Source organism: Uloborus diversus, chromosome 5 (assembly GCF_026930045.1).
Source record: "Uloborus diversus isolate 005 chromosome 5, Udiv.v.3.1, whole genome shotgun sequence".
Classification (NCBI taxonomy): Eukaryota; Metazoa; Arthropoda; class Arachnida; order Araneae; family Uloboridae; genus Uloborus; species Uloborus diversus.
Window position 1 is genome coordinate 158,364,599 of NC_072735.1, and position 24,299 is coordinate 158,388,897.

Consider the following 24,299-nt stretch of genomic DNA (forward strand, 5'->3'; position numbering starts at 1 on the left):
CCCTTTGCAGGAAAACGGAATAAATAAAAATAATTGGTTTTTAAAAATATTCCAATGTACGTGTTTAGAGCAAGAAACCATATTTTTCAATTTAAAGACCTATAATCTTTAAGATTAACCTCTAAAACTCGAAACTTTCAAAATTGTTTTGAAAATAATATTTTTATTTATTAATCGTCATAATTTTCTAAAAATACACAAATGTGTAAAATATAAGGGTTGCCCAAATGAAAAGTAAGCAAGTCGAATAAAAAAAATACTTTTAACGTAAATCAAAAGAAATCGCCATGTATGTTGCAACACAGGTCCCAGCGTTGCGGCAGCAGGTCGATGACTTTGCTGTAGAAAGATCGGGACTGATTCCTGCGGAAGTCCTGCACGGCTTCCTTCACTTCATCGTCCGAATGGAAAAGTTTCCTCTTTAATATTCTCTTAAGTTCCAAAGATGTGAAAGTCACAGGGTGACAGGTCGGGACTAGAAGGGGGGGGGGGTGTGATCCAAAACTCACCAAAAGAATTTGTTTAGGGTCGTTTGGGTTTCTGGGAAACGTGTGGGAGGGTTGTTTGTGGATGATGATGTGAACCGTTCCTTTACTCAGGTTGAGTCTGTCACTGATTTCATGGGTCTTAATTCTTCGATTAGCTCGGATCATTTCAGCATCGAAGGCAATGGAATCATCAGTGATCGCGATGTTTGCTTGGTTCGGTCTCGGCAGGTCCCATGTCGATCTGGACGCATCCATAGATAGCTCGAATTTCCTCTACTGCAAACAGGTTTCACCGCTAAACGGTATATGAGATGCATAACTCATACCACCCTTTATATACCTGTGCAATGTTGCTGTAATCGAATAATTTATTCTAACGTTATCGCACGCGTCAACTTTTCATTCGAACAACCCTTACATTAAAGGTGTTGGAAAAATCAAGTCGGTAAGATGACTACTTCGTTCTCTTAAAAATTGCTCAATCCCATCCCGCATAAAACAGCAAGATCGTACAGAGAAAGACCGAGATAGGGTTGTTGAACGTAGAAAAATATCCTAGGGAGAACTCACTCTTCATTTCTCTGTATATAATAAAACTCATAGAGTCCATTGTATTAAAACGAAAAAAAGTCATAATCAAAAACTTTTAACATTATTATTAAGTTTTTTTTACAAATTGCCAATTCTTCGGAATTTGAAAAATGAACGTCGTTTTGATGTGATTTTTTTTACTACTTAAAAGAACTACATAACAGCGTGATTCATTTAAATTTTTGAAAGAAAAATCTCTCGCTTTGCTGTGATAATGCTCATTAAAAAGAAGTTTTCTTTTACTCCAGATCATTACTGCGAAAGAAAGGCTTACAGACTTTTGCCTGCCTTTGAAAAGTAGCGGAAATAATCGACGTTCGAAAAGAGATATGGGTACTTCTTCTGTCGTCTTTTTCTTTTGAGGGAAGAGACCTGATAATCGGACTGAGTAACCGTTCTGGAAAATTGCTCTCTAAAGGAAGCGAGAGAGGACTTTTTTCTTCTGAAAAGTTTTATGAAATTGCTTGTTTGTGTCATGCGAGCGTCTCAAATTATAGTAAATATTTGATAGATATAACTTAAAGCGCTGGTGGACTTTGTTGATGATAAAAATGAAAGGTTTCAACTTGTTAATTGCACATGCATATGAGCTATTTCTGAGTAAATCCTTTGTTGGTGAAAAGTATTTGTTAAAAAATATATTCTGTCTAAAATAATCTTTTTAACGTATTTAAAGCGTAACTCTGTCCGAAAGCCTGTATGTTGGACTCTAAAAAGAAGGCTCTGTTCAATGGCAAATGCTAAACTTTAATGGCAAGGAAATAAAATATAAATTTTCCACTTTTTTTTTTCAAAAGAAAATGGAAACTCTGTTTACAACTCATTACATTATCCAATACATCTGCAGTTACTGTTTGTAATCTGCTCTTGAATGCCGATTTGCAATTGTTGAACTATCTCATCGCATATTGCGGCATTCTATGCAATGTAATAAGTTAGAAAAGTCCTGTAATGCTGTGCAATGAAAATGGGGTTTGGAGGTTTTATTTCCCTGATTAAAAGTTGCACTTATTTTACACAATTAGATAATATTATATCTCATTCCTCACTTGATGTAAATCAATTATTTTCGAGAGCTGTTGTTTTTGTGAAATTGAAAACATCGATGATTTTGCGAGTTGAAAATTTCACGAGTTTTGTATAAGCAGAACCAAAAGTTCGAAAATCCCGATTCAGTATTTTTGGAATACATGCACATTTAAGGATGCTGAAGCCAAACACAAGATAATTTCGGATTTATTCAAAGAAGCTGATACAACTATTTTAACTGAAGAAGCTACATTCCATTACTTAGATGTATCATTGCATTTTATTTATAGAAATAGTTGTATACTATTCAAGAAGTACTTGCATAGTATTCAAGAAATTGTTGTTTCTTTAATTAAGTGTACTTTTTTCTTATTTAAATAACTGGGCAATAAATCATTAAATTTTGGTTTAGTGATAATTGTCCGAATTTGTATATTACTTTAGGCGTAAAGAAAGGAAATAAACGAAAAAAAAAAGCATTTAGCAAGCATCACATTTTAATGATTGTGACGGACTCGCGAAAATTAAAGCCTTCAGAAAATAAGTGCCTGTATAGTAATTAAAAATTTTGAATAACTCTACATCACTTTTGGAGTTTCTCTTCATGTTTGCGACAATAGATGTAATAGCACTATTAAATTAGTGGTGGCTGTTATAAAAAGGAAAAACTGTGTCAAAATTGCATTGAAAGAAGATATTTTAAGGAAACATTTTAACTACAGAAACATGCTGAACGATTTATTAGGTATCTGAATTTTTGAGATGATGTACTCGTGCTATCTTCGTTCCCACCTGTTATTATATCTTCGTTCTTTTTCCTACTAAAACACTCAACAAAGAGCCTTAAAGATACTGAACGCGTTTTAAATACTAATTAAAGTGTTTTCAGCATCCACAGTTATATTCTTTTAAGCTTTTGTTTATCAAGTTTAATTTATATTCTAAATTTATTGTACATAAAGTAAAAGAAATGCAAATCTTAAATGACCGAGATTAGAATGATTATATGTACATGTTTCAGATATTCCAGAAGTGAAAAATATGTTCTGTTTTACCATTATGATTTCAGTCATTTGCTCATGTCCCCTTTCATTGAATTTCAAACAATATTAATTAAAGTATTCATGAGTATATTTTACAAAATACTGTATTTTTTTAAAGGAGGTACCGTACTTTCGTAATTGTTATTAAAATATCTCATTAAAGTAAAGACATTTTGTGTACAAAAAAAAAAAAAATTTTTTTCACAGTGCTACTTCTAAAATACTAAAAAATGTTTAAATAAAGTAACATTTGATCAATATGTATGACCAAAATATTATAAATGGGACGTTTCAAAGCAGGTGAGCGATAAAAGTCTAGAACCGTTGCTTTTTTTTGCATTATGTACTTTTAAATACTAATACAATAGATTAAGTACATGGAAGGATTATTGTAACGAAACTCACACAAAGAACGTAAAGTCTAGATGCACTAATGTCTGCCGAGTAATGGAATAATGAGTTAGACATGTCCGAACTGCGAAAGTGTTTCGCGTATTAAGGCTGTGTTAAAGACTTTCAGATAAGGACCGACATTAAAGAAATAGGTATGAATCTGTAATAGCCTTTTTTTAAACATTTTTTCTTTAAAGGTGCAAGGCTTTATAAACACTCTGTACAACCTAACCTTTTATGTTCAAAGAGATTTACCAAACTTACATCTAGTTCATCTTTTTGTATATAAATTGTGTTAGTTGGTGTAAAAGGAGAGAAAACTTATTGTGTATTGTTTCCAAGACTGCTCTGAGAGTAACTGAGTATGAACAATACAAACATATGAATGTTTATATGATTAAATTAAGTAAGAAACATTGATTAGTTGGTTACAGTAACGAAATGGCTTAAGATCTATCAAACAGAAATAAAGCTATATTTTCTTTTCGGTTCAGTTCCAGTATTCTTTTCCACCAAAAAATCGGTTTTCTTCGGTCTTTGGTTTAGTTCTGGTTTGACGCCTTAATTTTTACTGACGCTCACCCAAAACACACATAAATATGGATATTTTCATTAACGAATTAAACTATTCAATTGCTGTCATTGCATGCTTAGTAATAGCAATTTATTTTCAATTTTTTGCAGGTTTTCTCAATCGACCATTGGTGAGCACCGAGCGAGGCAAGCTCGAGAGGCAGCGACGTGGGAGTGATGGGCGTGGTGGGGGGCTGACGAGAGAGGGGGAGGATGGGATGGCCGTCCCCTCCCCTCGTCCTGCTGTGTCTGCTGGGCCAGTGCTGGGCCGCCTGCCGCCTCTCCCAATTCGCCTGCGACAACGGACGCTGTGTCGAGTCAGGAAGGTTCTGCGACGGCAACGACGACTGTGGAGACTTGAGCGACGAACCGCCCGCCTGCACAAGTCAGTCGCCAAAAAATATTTTATTTATTCCGGCCCTCTAACCTTGATACCTACCCGAAATTGTGCTATGAATTTCAAAGGAATGTGAAACTCTTTAATAATGCATACCATCTACCTGCAGCGGCTAGATCCGCCGTTAGCCGTATTTCCCATAGTGATGCCGTCATATATACTTAAAATTTATAGAGTTGATGAAAAAGTTGAAAAAAAAAATGTCATCGACATAATACTTTACCGATTTTTTGTCGCTAAGTTGGTGAGAAACCGTCAAAAGGCACCTTTGGCAGAAATTTATCACGACTTTTCAAACTTAACAGGTAATTATTGTCACTTGACCATCATCAAGGTCACATGACAATCAACGACAATTCGAACGGCATCCCTTAGTCGGACATAAATAGATAGATAGATACGAAGTTACGATCAGAATTAAATAGTTAGAAAGAGCCCGTTTACATTGACCAAGGCACACTGCGGGCATTTTCAAACCGCGAATAGAAATGTCCCCAAAAACGGGGGATAAGTAGATGATTGCAGGTAAAGTTCTAGATCTGCTGTCATGTTCATTGTCGTATAGTTCATTGGTGATTTTGAGCAACTGCGGTTTGCAATGTAAAAGAGCGATGTCGGAATTCCCTACTTCCGACTTTTAGCCGGTTCGTTTCATTTCTTTTTAAAACTCGTTTACGTTTTCTTGTATCACGACTTATATTATATCACCTTATTCCTTACAAAATAAAGGGCACTGTGTGCGTGTTTCTCTTTGGTTCCTTTTGATAATTAACCCATACAATATAGTCCAGTAGCAGTAACAAATAACTATTTGAGATCTCTTTACAAAAGCGTAAAATTATGAGCAGTAAATATCTTTTGAAGTGCCTGCTTCTATAACTGTTATTTTTTTAAGTTCAGCAATATAGAACACAGGTAAATAATTCACTTTGTTTTAACATTAACTACGCATTTTCGTGTGTTCTTTGTAATGTCTCAGTGAAAAGCAACCTAAACACGTATTAGTAAAACCAGTAAGCGTTCAGTCTCCACTAAACAATTTTGTTTTGGCGCACAAAGAAAGCTTTATTTCCTCTATAAAGATAAGAGTGTTCTATGTACAAAGCTTAGGTATCTCATCTTCTATTTGCCCCAACGTAATTTAAATATGGGGTAATGTCTAAAGGGGAATATTTCATTTGTTTTGATGAGGGAAGACTTTTGATGTTCATATTTTATTTTTAAAGAATATTTCCATAAAAAAAAGATGCCACACTTCATAATTTTATCTTAACCCTCGATCATTTTACTGATAAGAGTAACATTGTTCATACATTCCTTTTTCGATGGCAAGTTACATGTGGTGTAACATACCAGGATTCTACAACTTAACCCCATTTGGAAGACCTGCCTGCAAATAAAGGCAAAAATCTGCTCTGCAAACTCATTGTGTATAGCATGTAAATGCTGCTTGTGGAAATATTCACCTGAAAACGGCTTTTGAAAAAAAAAAAATTAAACCTGTACCCATAAAATAGTTAACGAAAAAAATTATCCCATATAAATACAGTTCACAGCTTACGACAACCTTTCAAATGATGTGAAAGTTTGTATTTATCCTTTATGTATATCATAATTTTAGTAAAGACAAATAAATGAATCTTAATAAATGAAATTTGGGCTCGTATTCAAACTCCTTGCTAATAAAATAGTAGTACTGCATGAGTTTATTCTGGAGAGAAATGGATTTTCATTTACTGAATGCCATTAACGAAATATCACTTTTAAGAGTCTTCCAAATCGGAAGATGGGAAAATGAAAACCTTAGTTAGTCCAGGAAATATTTTAAAAATACATTACGACAAATAATAAATAAAATGCAAGCTCCGTATAGAATCTTTTTAATGGAAAAGTTTTAAGAACTTTCCAAGAATCATAAATCAAAAACCCTACGTACAACTGATGCTTTTAATCCTTCAAAATTTTCTAAATATAAATCCATTTCGCAGCCTCTCCAACAATAAGATATGATGTACGATAGAGGGTCAAATTTCATGTTTTTATCTTTGCTTGCGATGCCTAGTATTACGTTCTTTCATTAAAAAGATCAACTGAATCTGTGAAGATGTATTTCACCTCCGCGCGAAGTAACTGTCAGAGAAGCAAGCCATAAATACGATCAGGCCTTACAAACTAGTTCGCTAATGAGCTAGGTTGGAGGAAGACCGCGTTTCCTTTTCCTGCTTTGCTCTTAGCGTGTGATGGATGGCTTGTTAAATGCTACAGAAGCAGAGTAGCCTTTACCAGGAGAATCTTAATGTGATTTGGAAATGGAGATTTTGCATATTAGACGGATTTTGTGGTGAAAAAGAGAGAGAGAGAGAGATTGATGTGTTCATGCGAATTGAACAAATCTGTAATTGATTTCATTCTGTGATTGTTACACTTGATTACAAGTGTGGCAAAAAAGTTTACTGTGTTACTTAAAAGATTTTTGGGTACACTTGAAACGTCTTTTGCTCTTAGATAACGTTCAGCTGTCAATCAAATAATTCTTGTAATTTATTCCTCTACTGTAGTGCACTGTAATGTACTACTTTGTAATGTACAAGTATGGTGTAAATGAACTTTTACTTTGATGCATTGGGATGTATACTGAAAAATTAACGGAAAATGTATTTTATTTGGCTAATCAGTACCAAACATTTTAAAGTTATTAATCATATGCAAATTTTGTATATTAGTCCTGAATTACACCAAGAATTTTCAGAGTGTATTTCATCTACTAAACAATCTTTTTTGTAAAAATAAGTGCAAACGTTCTATACAAGGTTTATTAAACTAAAAGCTAAGGAAAATAACCTGTACATGCTGTCGTGAACAACTTTGATGAGTCAATGCTTAAGGTTATGTATTTGATTTTGTATTTCATCGGTTTCTTTGCACACGAGTTAATACTTTTAATATCCGTATTCTATTTCTAAAAAAATATTACATCCAAGAAAAGTGTTTTAACAAAAATGAAATTCCTCACACTACATTTTTTAGCTTATCACCTTATCATTTTACGAATGAGATCTACACTTTTGCTACACACTACTATCCAAGGCAAATGACGCGTAGTGTAACGAACCTCGATTACAAAATATTTTAGGAGATTTTGAAGCATAGTGAAATAGCGGGTCAAAGTGAAAAATGGTGAAATACTGACATACCTCTCTTGTAATATTTTAACTAAATAGTAACACATGCCGTCTATGCCAATCAGGGAAAAGTTAGCCCTGAAGATGAAAGCATATGATGATAATACAAGCAATTTGCAAAAAAATGATACACATATTGAACTGTTTTGTTATAAGCTAACAATTATTTTTGTTATGAAACTTATAATCGTGTTATTAACACTTGAAATAATAATTGAGACCTACTGATATTCGGTGCAGTATTTATTTATTTATTTATTTAATATTAAGTTTTTTTCTATTTTAAAAGTTTTGTGCAATTAGTCAAGTGCATGCTGGTAAGTAAAGGGGGTAAAGTGAAATAATTATTCTTGTTTAGCTATTGAATCATTCATTAAACCACTGACGTATTTATTTTTGAATTATTTCAATTACATTCTTTTTTTGAATATTTCACGTAGTTATTCATTCATTTACTTATATCATAATTCATTCATTATTTTATTCACTTATTTATTTTTTCTCATCTAATTATTTTCTTATTTCTTCGTTTATTGTTTTATTATCCAATCACTTATTCATCAATTCCTGAATTTAGTCATTTATTTGATCAAACATATATTAAAGAGAAAAATAGAAATATTTAATTTTTCACTTTTCCCAATGGAAAAAAGCTGATTTTTTTTTATTATTTGCGTACTAATTTACTACTTAAAAAATGTTTCAATACAAGTTTTATCATGAAAAATGCTGTTCTTTCTTAATGTACTGTAGTTGTCATCACTTGCCCCATATTCCCTAAGATATAACCCATAATAGTAAAATACTTTTTGTTCATTGTAACATTTGCCTTACCACATTTTTATTTTCAGATTGTAACCGAACTTTTTTTGCGGAGGCGAATGTAAAGACACCTTTACGCATGACGACTCCCTTCCAGAGACCCCTACCTTATGTCTGCAATATGAATTTCGTTGCGGCGGGCGGTCAGTATGGTGACATTGTCCAGCTGACATTCCTTTCTTTTCAAATAGGAACTCTTGAGCAGGATGAGTAAGTACTCCTCATAAAATCTAATTTTTACATCTTGCTTGATTTTTTTCTGAAATCAAAATATTCAAGATAAATCTGTAAGCAAGAAGCGGAATCTTTTTTAATATATCCTATTCCTATTCTAAATACTCCAATTATTTTTTACTTCATTTTTAAAAAAAGGAAGTATTGTATTCGCGAAAAAATTTTCACTCAAAAATCGGCTTTAATTTCCATTTTCCTCACCTCCGAATAAATGTTTTTTTTTTCGCCTCGACCACACGTGCTATGCCTAGGAAAGTACAGACACCCGAAATATCCATTTTGACTATCCCCGAGATAATTACAGCGAGTTTTCTCGTGATGTCCGTATGCATGTGTGTATGTACGTATGCATCTCACATAACTCAAAACGGGTACATCCTAGAAAAGTGAAATTTGGTACATCGACTCCTAGTGGGGTCTAGTTGTGCACCTTTCCTTTTGGTTGCATTCAGATGTTCCTAAGGGAGTCTTTTACACCTTTGTGGAGGGAAATTATTGTTTATTTCAATGCTAACTTAAGTGGTGTTATAATTTGTCAAACACTTGGCGATATATCTCCAAGCTTTCGCTCGCCATGTTTTGTCACCAACTTGGCGGAAACTTTGGCGTTTTTTTTTTTTAATTTTTAAGTCTGGTTTTAATTTGGCCAGAGTTAACCACTGAATCACATTAAAATTGCCAATAATGTGGAAATAAATCTGTGTAAAACGTTTTTTTGCTTCGGTTCGTAAGAAACTAGGGGTGAAAATATTTAGTATTTCCTTGCTTACTCCAAGGCGCTATTATCATTAAATTGGCGTAAAAGAAAGTCATGCGATCAGTCACATGTCAGCTCGTTTTTTATCGATTTTACCTCCGTCGTCGTAGAAGGGTTTGATAAAATCTATGTGTGATTCTCCAAAAACCAGAAATTTTCGAAACTAAAATTCATTAAAAGTAAAAGGGCTCTGAATTTTGTTAAAAATTATGCTTAGTATTTAAGAGAAGTTTAATAAAGGGACTCACTTAGACCCTATTACATTTTAGCTATGACACCCTGTTGTGGAAAATGCCAGGAGAGTGACACTTTTGTGTACTACGAAAGTGAAATTTTACTTTTTTTCTTACACTGACCTTGCTACCACGGCTCCGAGCTATGTTTAAGGTTATTTTTTTATTCTGATATTTTACTTAAGTTACACGTAACAGGAATAATAAAAAAAAACTTTTCTGTAAAACAAAAATATTGTCTAGGAGAGTGATAGCAAACATGTTACATACCTCAATTTTCAACTTCAAAATTATGATAACACCACCGAGAAACTCACTAAATCCAATAAAATATTAAGAATTAAGAGTTGCTATACATAACATTCAAAATTCCCTCTTTTCACCTGAAATAATAGAACTCATTGTTAGGTCAAAAGAGTAACACAAAAACTATGAAACAAACTTTGAAATTTCTTGATTTCTTAAATACGTAAACGAACTAAATTAACATTATTTTATACCTTTAAGTATGCATTATTTAACATTTAAAATTTGGTTTGCGAAATTGATATAAAATGTTGAAATAATTTAAGTGCGTTTGAGAAAAATTTTTGGACAAGACAGGAGAATTACTTTTTGGTTATATAACAATTTTACGTTAAAGAAATCAGTTATTGTTTCCATGTGAGTGGAAATACATTGCGAGAGTTATATCTAAGAACTAAACAAGAAAAAAGAGGGAGTCAAGCAATCTTTGTTCTGTTCTTCCAGCACCTGATATTAGGATTTCGGAGAATGACCCACGTAACAGTACGAAAAGTGTTGATAAACGACTTTAATTATGATTCTAAAACTATCCAGTATTTTCTTTGGAGAGTATGTTTGAACTTCTTCTATTGCAACAGTTATGACATCAAATTCAGCTAATTCCTAGCTGCTAAATATTTTTTTCCGTATTCGGTATTTCATTTTCGTATCTTAATATTTGTTTTCCAAAAGAAAAATGATTCAGCAAAATACATTATGCACTGGTATTTTCGCCGAACATTTTAAAAAGAATAATCTTAAATTTTTAATTTAGAACAGCCAAAGCAAAGGAAATGTATCAGATCTTCAAGAACCTAAATGATACTTTTACTTTTCAGAAGTCTCTCTCCAGCCTGTTTGAAAGGGTATCTGCAAATCATAGAGCCACCAGCAATGACAAGTGCTTTGCGAAGTCAGCAAACGAGGGGCTTCTCCCAGCTCATGTCTGCTTTGAAAGAACCCACGGAGCAACTGTCTTCCCTCTTCGACACCACGAGGGGGACTCCAGAATTCGGTCGCTTGTGCGGCGATATGATTGGCAAAAGTGCAACCTTTTACACCGAGGGTAACAATGTCACATTACGTGTCGTCATACCAGGAAAAACTGCCCTACATCCTTTTTCATTCAGTGTTTATCTAACGTACAAGTATTTATCTAAAGACATGATATCACAACCGACAGGGGCACAAACGCCGCAACCAACTGTGCAACATGAACAGCATCATCAACAGCAGCAGCCACAGCAGCAGCAGCATCCAGCCGCTGTCAACACACCAGTGCTCATAAGCAACAGCAACTATTACGGGACGAGGCTTATGAACACTTACTGTGACAGAGTACTTGTTAATTGTGATCGCAAACGTTGTTCAATTCGATCGCCTAATTTCCCAGGATTTTATTTAAGAAACATTACTTGCCATTTTTGGGTGAGACAGGATCACGTGCCACACGGCAAGCATGCGAATATTGTGCTATCACAGACTAACGAATACAAGATATCGCTTTACACTGGAAGGTCAAGTCCCATGTCGTTCCCTCATGTGTCTTTAACGGAAGAATGCCATAGTGACGTCATCAGGATATTTGATGGACCTAGCACGACATCACCACTTTTGATTGAGTTTTGTGGAGCTGGAAATCTTCCTGAAGTATGTATCAAATTTTATATTGTCACTTTATAATAAAACTGTGTAAGTAAAACATACTTTTCAGCTAACTTTCCAGAAACGTTTTGCTTTTTTTATGGGGTATGGATGAACAAAATGCTTGATTACTTTATTAGTATACCACATACATTACGTTAATACACAAAATGGGCAATGTCGTCACTTCATAAGCTTTAATATTAACCATATTCAACTTTGCTGTAATAAGGAAACTCAATGTTCGTTAAAAATTAGTGGCATTCATTGATTGTGCGGTCTTTCTGTAGATTGAAATGAAGCCTTATTTCATATAGAGCTTTGCACAATTGCTATGTTTAATTGATACTTTTCTTCTTTTGAATGTTAATGGTGCTTCTTGTCTTTTGATTACTTTTTTTCCCAGTATTTCGAAAGTTACCCTATCTGTACAGCTTAATATGGTTGGCAATTCATAATTTAATAACTCAATCTTTTCACCTATTAGTGTTTAATGCAAAAAAATATTTCTTTAATGAGTGGACAGTAACATGACGCTTCCCAAAAAAATTGATTATGCAGGGTCCGGCATTTAAACCTTCGTATTATTAACAGATGTGGTGTGAGTTGCCTTGAAGATACGGTAGTGAAGTTGTAAAGGGTGTCCCAAAATTAACCCAAGATTTGAATTTGACACTATTTTTGCCGTAAATTGTTGGCAGCCATGAAAAAAGAACACTTTAACAGCTGAGAGTTTAGGGTTGGTAAAAATGAAGTTTTATGGAACCATATAGCCAGTGCAACAATTCAATTACTGCATGAGGCATTTCCTGGTCGTGTACTCTCGTGTATAGATGATTAGAATTAGCACCTCTATATCGTATGATTTAACATAATTTGATTTCTGCTTATGGCGTTATTTGAAGTGAATGTCTAAGTCAACAATCCCACAGCCTCCCGTACATGACCATGTTGCGATATCCAAATACCAAACAGTGATTACTTGACTAGTCTCAACTGTCATTATTTTAAGAAAAATAGTTCAATAATGAAACCTTATTATTGTATTGTATAACACGCTCCGTTTTTAATAACTCTAAACTCTCATCTTTCAAGTTGTTCTTTTTTCAGGGTTGCCAACAATAAACAGCCAAAACGGCGGGAAAATAAAATCTTGCATCAATTTTGGGACGCCCTTTGCAGTATATGGGGTATGCATGTGTATGTATATGTGTCAGTTATGTGTCATTTACTAGTAGCAAATAGCGTCGTCATGTGTTCTGGAGAAGTTTACTCACAACGGTGGTTTTTTAATTATTACTCAGTAAGAACTTAGCATTTGACTTGAACTGGGTTGACATGATCTTGTTCGGTTGAAAAAAATATTCAAAGTGGAAATTACCATGCACATTTTTTCTTTCTGTCAGAAAATCATGGGGTGCTGCATGTTTCAGTGCTAAACGTTTTGGAAATTAATGGAGGAATGCTCAGAAGATAGAGGATGTGCCACTTTTTTCAGCGTTGTAAAGGTCTGAGAACGTTCAGGCGCTTTTTCTGTTTGGAGTAATTAATATGATTCCAAAATTTGATTCCCAAACATGAATCCGGAATATGATTATTTCGGCCAAATTAGAACCTAACGCTACGTAGCAATCAGAAAACTACCATTACGAATATACTTCTCCATAATACATGACGATGTATTCACTTACCACGCCATGCCATTGCTACTATTGCAAAAAGCACACATTCTATCGAAACCGCTCCACCACTATATCTTCATCATAACTCACACAGCGCCCTCTCCAGATCCAGGAGGCAGATATACCAGATCCTATATACATTTTATTGATTTAAAAGCGATAATAATTCGTAAAGTTTAGTCAAATAACTAAAAGAAATGTATTGGTAAAATTAATTCCATTGAAAGCACTTTCAAAATCTGCAACAGGTTTGTGAAATTGAGACTGAAGTATAGCTATATATAGTCAGCATTCTTTGGTTATATTAAGAGAATACTAAGTAAATAGTTTCTACTCTAGAAAGAAAAGGGTAAAATTACAAAGGAAACAAACAAATATATGATGAAAAAAACCCTACATTCTGGAAGTTAGTTGACGCTTAACGATTTATGTAGTTTTGAAAAACCACATCGTAATGTTACAAAACGTTTAAGTTTAACGTATTCAATTTGACAACACAAACTACTACTAATTTAAGAAATTTCCGAAAAATAATTGTGCTAAACTGGAATGAAATAAAGGCTCTATTTCAAATTCAAATTTATGCAATGTTTGTTTTTATTTCAATGCTTACACAAGATTATAATTTATGCTTTATTTTTAGGTGATATCAAGTAGTCCTGAAGTGTTAGTGCAGTTATATAGTGCACCAAACCAAGTGATGCACAACTCATATGCAGAACTTAATGTTGAAGTGCGCTTTTCTGACACCATGGACTACAGAGCGCACAACGGACGATGTGACTTTACCATTGACGGCTCTAAAAGACGCCATGGACTTGTATATAATCCTAGGCATACTGTTCCTCGAAACACAACTTGTTCCTTTCGGCTACAGGGAGAAAGCGCTCATGATCGCGTGTGGTACTACTTCTTGTCATATTTTGTTGAAGACAGACATCCGTGGTCAAGGAGAGAAACTTGCGAAGTAGGAAAATTAGAAATTTATGAGCTAGGCAGTAGTTCTAGGAAAAGAGACGCAGCGGCTCTGCTTGTCACTGGTGATTTAGATGAAGACACTGCAGAAAGGATGTCTGTGGAAAGAAGGAATGATGAGCCTTCTTATAAGTTCTGTGAAAAGACTTCACCGAAAGTGTGTGCGCGCGCGGGAGAAAACACAGATTATGTCCCAGTCCGTCCATGTAAGGTTCCCCACGAAAGCTACTTGTCACGTGGTCCGGGTTTAGTCATCCGGCATAATGTTTATACAACACCCGAATTATCATCAACTTCCAGCAGTTCGTTCACTCTGCGATATGAGTTTGTGGATATGAGGCAGCATGGTATACCAGTTTCTGGAAGTCCATCTTCTTGCAATCGTCGATTCGACAGTCGCACGAACCATATCGGGACTGTCTCATCCCCTAAGAACATTTTTCTGTTCGGTAGGGGTGGTTCAGATAACATTTCGTGTTCTTACGAATTCATTGGACTGCCCAGTGAACGTGTTGTCTTGACATTCACGGATATACGACTGCAGTCCTCAAACTGCGAACACTTCTACGATTCTGTGGTTCAAAGACATACGTGCAAAGTTTATAGAAACACGGGAGGTGTTTTGCGAACAGCTGTGATTAACGTTGTGGAGAAAACAACGGGGCACGTGCAATCTCCCCTTGCATGTTTTTGTGATTTGAGATCGCAGCCGAGACGACCACTTGTTATTGAATCAGTGACAAATCATGTGTTTGTGTCGTTTTCAGTGAGTGGAATGACTCCTTTTGATGACTTCAAACAATTTGGATTTGAAGCTGTGTATGAGTTTTTACCTATTTCATTATGCGAAGCAAATATTCGGCGCAAGAATGGATCCAGTGAAGGTGAAGTAAGTGCAACTTATTTTTGCTATCTAAAAATGCAGTGCATAATTAAATATGCTATTTTTATGCACTGTTAGCCTTATGCTTAGATAATTTTACGGCATTAATAAGAATAAATAACATGTATAATGTTATAATTAGGGACCAAATTTATGACCTTCAAAAATGCCTCTTTGTTTTCTGCCCTATTCAACTTGCTGAATAAGGTAAAATGTCTGCAAAAAAATCTTAGCAATTTCAAAAATTTTCATTCCAATACTTCTAGATAAATTAATTTACTTACTGCGTTAGATTTATTTTGCCGCATGTATGTGAAATACATGTATGCTCAAAAATATATATTGAGGATATAGCTTATATATACAAATTAAAAGTTCACAATTTGTTTCGATTTTCTGCAGCTGCTGCTATAATTCAGTTATGAAAAATATTTTTTGTGGAAATAATATTTTATTATGGATAAACTAACAGAAACATTACATGAACTCCTAAAAATAATGAGTTGGATAAACAAAATTTAATCTCATATTCTCTCAATTTTGGTTGACGCTTTGTCCCTCGACTAAATAGAAAAATAAACGAAATATATTAATCATCAGACGAACTTGAATATTGTCTGCAAATCTGAACATCTGCTGAGATGACGACAGTGGTGCAAGCAAATGAAGTATAAGAGGTCATAGTGCATTTAAATAAAGATTTGCTTATATTTTTACATCTATTAAGAGATTTCTTATCAATAAATGTATCTCGATCTTTCGATTATTTATCCGCCTATCTCTATATGTGTATCTGTATTTGGTAATGTATTTATCTCTCTTTACCGCACTATATCTGCATTTATCTATATATCTATAAATCTTTCTATATATCTATCTGTTTATCTGTATGTTTATCTTATCTATCTATCTATCTCTTTATATATCGATCTATATCTTAGAAATTAATTATGAGATAACGTTATCCGCTTTATCGAGGTGCTTTTTTAATTAGTTTTTCTGCTCTCACCTTTCCAAAAGTACCGCTACTCCCCGAAAGTAAGAAAAATAAATATCAGGAGCAATTTAAAAAACATGCACAATAGAATGAACTTATACAGCAAGTTTCGCTGTAGAAGCTAAATTACACAAGAACAAAAGAAAAGAAAGAAATAAGAAACGTTTGAATCGAATTTTCATGACGGTGATTTTGGATCCACTTCACAACCAGGTTTACCCTCAAAAGTTCAGCCTTGAAAACAACGCATCACGTGCCTGGTGCTGGAATGCAATTCGCTTCAAATTTTGCCGCATAGACAGCAAAAGCAAGGTCTACCTTTCCCTCCAACTTACTGCCACCCGTAAATAGTGTTATTGCCTTGTATAACATAATTTTCGTAAGTAATAGTTTTAATAGGCACAAAATTTTGTACCTTAAAAATAAACAAAGAGAAGAAACCTTTTAAAAATACGGAAGCATCGTTGAAAGTAAAAACAATAAATGTTGCTGCTCGGAAAATGCATTTTTTTTTTTGTGCAAAGATTTCGCAAACATAGTTCACTTTTAAAGATTACCAACATATCTTTGAATCACAACAAGTCCCATACCATAAAAGGCAGTTACATTTCCTATTTTGCATTCCCATTTCAATGCTTATAGAACAGAAAAGAAAAAAAATATGCCAAGTAAATAAATGAATCAATCAATAAATATATTGGGAACATTTTGGCATTGAAAAAATCCTAATAAATATCAATTGTATTCTTTGAATGATTTTTCTAGAAAACAATAACATTAATTGAGCAATAGTATTAAAGTAACTACCATAATAATCATAAATATGGTCTACTTTAAAATAGAAATGATCCTTTACCAACAGCACCATTTCAATTTCAAATATCATTTCACAAATATCATTCGCATTTTTCAACATTCTTGTCACTTCGACAAAATTCGGAAAAATAACTATTATTATTACAATTTTAAAAGGGCAACTGCATTAAGCTTATCAGTAAAGAAAGAAAAAGAACAGAAGAATATTGTCCAACTGTTGCTCTGTAGCGAAAATTGATTTTCCATCTCGCACTTGATCTTCGAACGGTAATGCCTTCTTGTAAACTACACTTTGTAATGGCGGACATTTGTTCGGCTGTCAACTGTCAAGTTGGGCATTTAGGAAAAATATTTTTCTTGAATTTACTTTTGAAATATTTTATTAATTTTCTTTCTTTTATATTTTAATGGCACAGTATTATTACTTCAATTTACTTGAAAGCTGAATGAGAAATTGATATGAATTGAAAAGTTTATGAAGTATATTTTATAGATGGCATTCACATGATGTTGTAATATTTTTAAAAAATATATTAAGTTCAATAACATTGACCTTGGGAAAGGTCAGGGCTGCTCGCGTGAGGAGGGGATGGAGGAGGTCCATGGAGCAGAATAAATCACTGACATTTTTAGGGTTGAGTTAATTTCATACAGGTTTTAATCTCATTTAGGGTGTTGTTACTCTGGGGAGGCGAGGTAAACTGAAGCATTTGATGGGGTGCGCAGTCTTTTTTGGAGGCTTCGGCACCCTTGTGTTAGGCGATGTATTTGTAATGTTTTCCTTTCAAAGGATAAAAAATGGGAAAAAAAATATTTTTGCCGCAAAGGGATCAAAGCAAAGCAGGAATTTTGCATGTTTTTTACTTCCTTGTACGAAGCGCAGAAGGTATAGAATTCGCAAAAAAAAAAATAAATAAATAAAAAAATCCCTGGAATAAATGTTGTTCCGTTTCTTCGGCCCATCCGCACGTGCATTATGAACTTATTGCGGACATGGCTACCTGCGATTGGCCTGCCCTTCACCATGTTGCGGACAACCGCAATGTATGTTTTTACTGACTCTAAGCAAAATATGAGTATCACTAGTTTCTCCACGGCAGCTGTTTATGTATGTTAGGATGGTATTTAGTTACTTGGGAATTTTTTATCTGAATTCAACTAAAGAAGACTCCTAGTTTTGCGGCATTATGATGAAACGTAATATATGGAAAATTTAAGCTCTCATTCGGCCAATAACATTGAATTTATATCTGAAGAGAAAAACTTCACAAATCTTTGATTTTTACTTTATGCTAAATACATCCTTTATCTCATCTGATAAATTCCCTTTAAACAACTAAAGGTTTTGCACAACAGAATTAGATTTTAGAGAATCAATCTTAATTATATTATTTACTTAATGACTCCTGATTGGTTCTTGGATATTTCTACGGATAATCCTGTACTGTCGGTAAAAAAATAGTTTGTTTTTTCAACTAAATTACTACTAATTCCAATTTAGCAATTTTTCTTCCTTTAAAAATAGGTTCTCTATTTTGCCAATAAACATAATTAACGATTTAAAAAAATTTATAAACCTCAAGCAGTTTTGTTAACTTTTTTTAAAATCGACGAAGAGAAGAAAATATACCAAACAATATAGAGTACAACCTCGTTTTTCAGGACTAACTGGGATCAAAAGCACATCGGATGATTAAAAATCTGGAAAATAACGTAGAATGGGTTAGAATAAATAAAAATCCTTACATACTTATCCTTCATTGCAAACAAAAAACCTTATTTTTTAACAAAAAAGGACTAAAAATGTGAAAAATAGCACTTTTTATTAATTTTATGGATTTTGGGAATCAAAAAGTGATCTGTAACAGAATTATCAATCCTGTTTGGAAAGTAGTAGCAGTATCTGTTGCACTTTTTTTGCCCTTTAGCAACAAAAAAGAAGAAAAAAAAAGAATTGAAGGGGTTTCTTCTTTTTTTTTTAATTTATAATCTCAAGGTGTAGGTAAAATTCATGTTATGCGATTAGAAGATATTAATCGGCTTCAATAACTCTTTTCTTGTTTTTCAAGTCTTCATCAATCGCATTTTTTTTTTTTTTTTGCTCCAATCTACTCCATTTGTTAATTGAGCGGTAAAACTTTTATTTTATTTTTAAGGCTTTTTTTTTTAATTTTTAAATTCTTTAAATATTTTTCTTGTTTATTCAATGTAAATCAATTTGTATTTTTTAATAAACAATTTCATACGCACATTCTGAAAGCATTTGTTTTACAAATATTGCGTGAAAATTGATTTTCTGTACAACTACATCTCTGAATTTTTTTTAGACGAAAATTTTTGGCAGGAGGTCTAATCATCTACTCCCTAAACATCTCCTATTCACGATAGGTTTAATTATCTACTGAGCATAAAAATATTTTTTCTCCGCTCAAATTACGCGTAATTGTTCATTATTCTACTAAAATTATGCAGAAAAATTTCTAACGAAATGTTAAGAAAACCTTTTTTTAAACAACCGTTTTAGTCAACAATCTTGTAAAACTACCAATAAGCTTATTTGATTAAAATTTTGAACGTTTTCTCTCCTACCGACTGAAAAATGACGAGAGATGTTTTCCTTTAAAGAAATAAAAATCTCAATTTGGCGCAATTTTGTCAAAATGTTTCACTTTGCAATCTCCAGTTTTAACCCCCCCCCCCCCCGCCACCAACATAATTTTCAATCACACGATTTAAACAATGCCTGCAGTGCTGCCATCTATTATGAAGTCCAGAAATCAACGCCGCGTAGCTCGATAGTTTTTTTTTATTTCAATTTTTATTGTGTTTTTTTTTTTGCTTTATTGATTGTTGTATTAAACATTCATCTTTTGATGCTAAATTGTTTCGGACACAGTAGTGCCAAACTGTAAGCGAGTGATGGGGGAGGGGGGATTATGGCGCAGACTGCGTCATTGAAATGTTCAGGAGGGCGTTTGAGGTATTTTTTCCTTTTTTTTTTGTCAGGGTGGGGGGCTCGTGCTCTTGGGAGTCTTTGAAGTATTTGGAGTGCACCTTTGCGCCTGTGAAGGATTGGGCACCCCTGTAATATGGATGACTTAAGATACAGAGTTCAATTTCCATGGGAGCTCTGTCATTGAAATTATGTTCAACTGCACGTGATTTTGTGGATATTAGACAATATCTACGGATTAAAAAAAAGATTTGAAGATGTTAACGCTGTCTCACTTTTGGGCTAGAAAATACTAGCTGTACCAGCACAGCTGTGCTCGTGAAAAGAAAAGCTTTTGGAGCGTATGGATAATTGTCTTTTCACTCAGAAGTAAAAAAAAAAATGCTTCGTTAGTGTAAACCTTAGAGCAGAAATTAGTAAATGAAGGGGGCTAGTTCAATCATTGGCTTAGCAAAAGCCGAAGCAAAGACCTTAAACAACAACAACAACATTTAAAATAAGTAGTTTTTCTACGTTGTTGTACAAGGAAGTAAAATTTAAAATAAAATAATATATTGTACCCTCTAATCTCCCAAAAATCCAACATTTAGGAGAAAATTTCACCCCGTCAGAAGTGTTAGTTGACGATAAAAACAGCGCTAGATGTTCAATATTTTAAAGTGTTTTATCGATGTGAAAAGTTTTATTCAAATCCGTGAGTCACTTTTGGGTAGGGTTGTTTGTGAGCCTTCAATACCGGTAAATGGTAATTTAACGAAAATGAAAGTTTTCGCGAAAATATTTTTTTTTCCACTAATATTATTAGAATGATTTTATAAACTATTTCACTCACTATACCTTAGACGGTAAAGTTATAATGAATTGAGTGCAATAATTTTATTTATTCAATTAAATTTGGTCCTTTTATTGCACTAATTGGAAATTATACAATTTTGTCACTCCGTCACAACACAAACTTAAATTATTCTGATCCAGAGCATGAATTTTTTCTTTCAAATTATGTTTTATATTGTTACTTTAAGCTCTTAAAAGTACTACTCTTATGTCTTAAACTTACTAATCATATAGAAGTTTAAATTAATGTATACAGTTGAGCCCGCTTAATGGAATACACTGTTAAAAATTTTCCGGAAAATTTACGGTAATTGTTACTGGCATCCATGTTGCCAGTAACTATTACCGTAAAAATCAAATGTTACTGTAAAATTTTACGGTTTCCTCGGTAGGCCACAGCAACCAGTTGGCGCTGGGATCGCTTATTTCTCCGGTTTAAATTACCGTAAAAATCAGCGATGCGTCGGCGATGCAATTTTACAGTAACAATTACCAGAAAATCTTCCTGAATTTTTAACAGTGTAGGCAATTTGCCAGGAAAAACTATTCTAATAAACGTGATATTCCATTATCCGGGATAAAAATAACGCACATCAACGGTGCTGTATATTGGAATTTTATTACATTAAACGGGATATTCTATTATCCGATATCCCATTAAGCGGGCTCGACTGTAATTCAGAATTTTTTTATTTTACATTAAAAAGTCTAAAAACTTGAATAAAAAACGTAATCATTTCGTCACGAAGCAAAACATAACATAAACATAGGGGGGAAAAAACAACAAAAATTAGTTTTTCTGTTTTGTTTTCCATACTTTAATTGCTAAAGATGAAATACTGAGAAAAAATGTCAGTTTTGATAAAAATAATATGACTGTAATTTTAAAAAAACTTCAACTTTTTTCACTCCATCAAAATTTTAAAATCGGTGATACATCTATTTGTTCTGAGCTATTACAAAAGAATTTATTTTATTTGTCATAATCAATATCGATGGGCCGTGGATCGCTATAATGGAAAATACTTAGGAAAGAGGGAACAAACGAATTAGCTAAAAGATGTTACCATGTCAACAAAATAAAGCTTTTTATGGAATGAAAATTTCGGAATTCGACTTAAACGTTGTCGACTTACGTTTTTCAGTCTACGTCTGCTAACGATTTTTCTAATTACAATCGAAGCTTTGATCCTCGTCCGTATGTCGAATTATATCCGTTGTAAAAGAAATTGCTATTTCGAATGCTGTAAAAAAAAACTGTGAGACATTTTTTTAACTATTTTTTTGACGATTTTTATAAAGAAATGAATGACTGAGATCGAGTAAAACATTGCAAAAAGAAAGTTATAACCTCAACTATTTCCTGTTGTATTTACGTTAGAGAATTGAATTAAACTCACACTGACGCAGAAAATATGTTATTTCGAATAATATGCAATATTAATATGTGCAGGGAATGTTTCACCCACATATTCAAAACTTATGAGAAAATTGAATCCTAAATTGGAATAAAAAACAAACTACTAATTAAATTTTTTTCGAACCGGTATCCAAACCTTTTCGGTGAAGAAACAAACTGAAGTTTTTAGCGAAATCGGTTAATTCTTGAGTTTTGCACATTCAAGCAAACGCAAGCTTTTTGGAAACTTCAAGTTTATAATGTAGAGATGTCCTCCTTACAACGACTTAGAAACATAAATCAATCACAAGGATGTCTTTAGATTGGGCACCGCTCTCATATAGCATCGAAAATATTTGTTTGGTTGTAGCGCTTCATAGAAACGAAATGAAACTTAAAAAAAATGGCTGTTGATCAAAAAATATTTCTGATTCATTTTAGATATATTTTTTGCGTATTGATGTAGAATCAGTGAAACTTTTCTTTTTTCTTCTGTAAATACTGAAATAATTTCTTGAGATTTCATTCTTTATTTCTTGGTTTTAAATATTTTCTTCTCGTGTAAAATGGTGTTTTTGTGAATGTCTTCAGCAATGTGTTTCGACAGATAACATAATATAAAAAATTTATATTTTTACGCATTGGTAAAATTAGCTGTTCTTGAATATTTGAAATAATTTCTTAAGCATATACATGTAAAACATTTAGACATTTCGCTTATTTTCAGGTTATGTTCCAAGTGCCATCTACAGTTGAAGGTCGAGCTATGCCCCTACGTTGCCGCTGGCTTCTAGAAGCAGCCCCCCACAAGTACCTCTACCTGAGGTTCAAAGGTACTGATGGTTCTGAGGGATGTCTCTCTGGAAACAAAATCATCGTCTATGCTGGAATTCCCGTGCAACCACTTTCTGTAGTTTGTCTCCACGGGAATGGCGATCACAAATCTTCCATTGCCGGAGTCGAATCAGCGTCATCCTCAAGAGCAGGGACAGACAGAGACTCGATGACCAATCGTGGGGAAGTGGACGTTTTCTCTGACCACTGGTACAACGAGTCAGCACTCGGTACCGGTCGCATACTTCGAGACCATGTGTTCATTGAAGTGTTGGCCAACCATGCAGAGATGGTTCATTTCGAATGGATAGAAGTAACTAAACCTTTTAGAAGGAGAACGGCGACCATTAATGGACAAATCGACGGATGCACTTTTGAGTGTCCAGAACTGAATGCCTGCATCGGGGCTGAGTTGTGGTGTGATGGCCGCCGACATTGTCCTTCCGGTTATGACGAAGCACCCGCCCATTGCGACAGGTTTCCCACACCCTATGTAGTTGCTGGAGCGACTGCAGGGGCACTGCTTTTGCTTCTAGTCCTCGCTCTCGTGACGTTGCGTTGCAAACGACGGGGTGAGTTCAAAGAATCCAGACCAGTGCCAACGGAAGATTTTCCAATGGATAGTCCACATGTTTGATAAGTTAGGGTTTTCCGTGAAAGGAAACTGCGAAGAATACGAATAGCTTATATAACTGATTAGAATTATAAAATTGAAACTACTGAGCATTAATTTTTTTGGAAAAATGAAAGTAAAATGCTCAAAGTACGAATTTGTAATGTCCCGAACCGAATGAAGACGTGGTACTTTCGCAAGAGACCAAACGTGTGATATGTGTTTTGTGCACCATGCAAAATTCCGTATTTTTAAAAGTTACTGTACCCATTTGATATATATACATACATATATACATATATGTAACGCAAGAAAATTTAAATTTGCCAATATGATGCTGTTTTGTACACTTCTTCGTTGAAAGTTTGTTTTAAAACTGAGCTTTTTATTGATTTTTATATTACAGACTTGTTTTCAACATACTGCATTATAAATCACTATTGATGGTTAAATGAATGTGTCATTATTCACTAAAAATTGCACGCATCTAAAAAGAGTTATATAATTGTCTTGAAAAATAATGCATTTGTAAAACTAAGCAGACACTAATTGTTTGTTAAAATAGCCCAATGAAGTACAGTAAGTATCGCAATTTATTACTGGCATACATTATCATCTTATTACTAACCTTCTGTATGTTAT

General features: G+C 33.8%; 1 protein-coding gene across 1 annotated transcript; it reads left to right on the plus strand.

The window, feature by feature from the left end:
• Positions 1 to 4,330: 4,330 nt before the first annotated feature.
• Positions 4,331 to 23,812, plus strand: LOC129222792 (uncharacterized). The gene is made up of 5 exons (XM_054857338.1): positions 4,331 to 4,502; positions 8,548 to 8,728; positions 10,867 to 11,677; positions 13,997 to 15,217; positions 22,938 to 23,812. The coding sequence occupies exons 1-5, from the start codon at positions 4,331 to 4,333 to the stop codon at positions 23,679 to 23,681; spliced, it is 3,129 nt and encodes a 1,042-aa protein (XP_054713313.1). The 3' UTR covers positions 23,682 to 23,812.
• Positions 23,813 to 24,299: the final 487 nt, after the last annotated feature.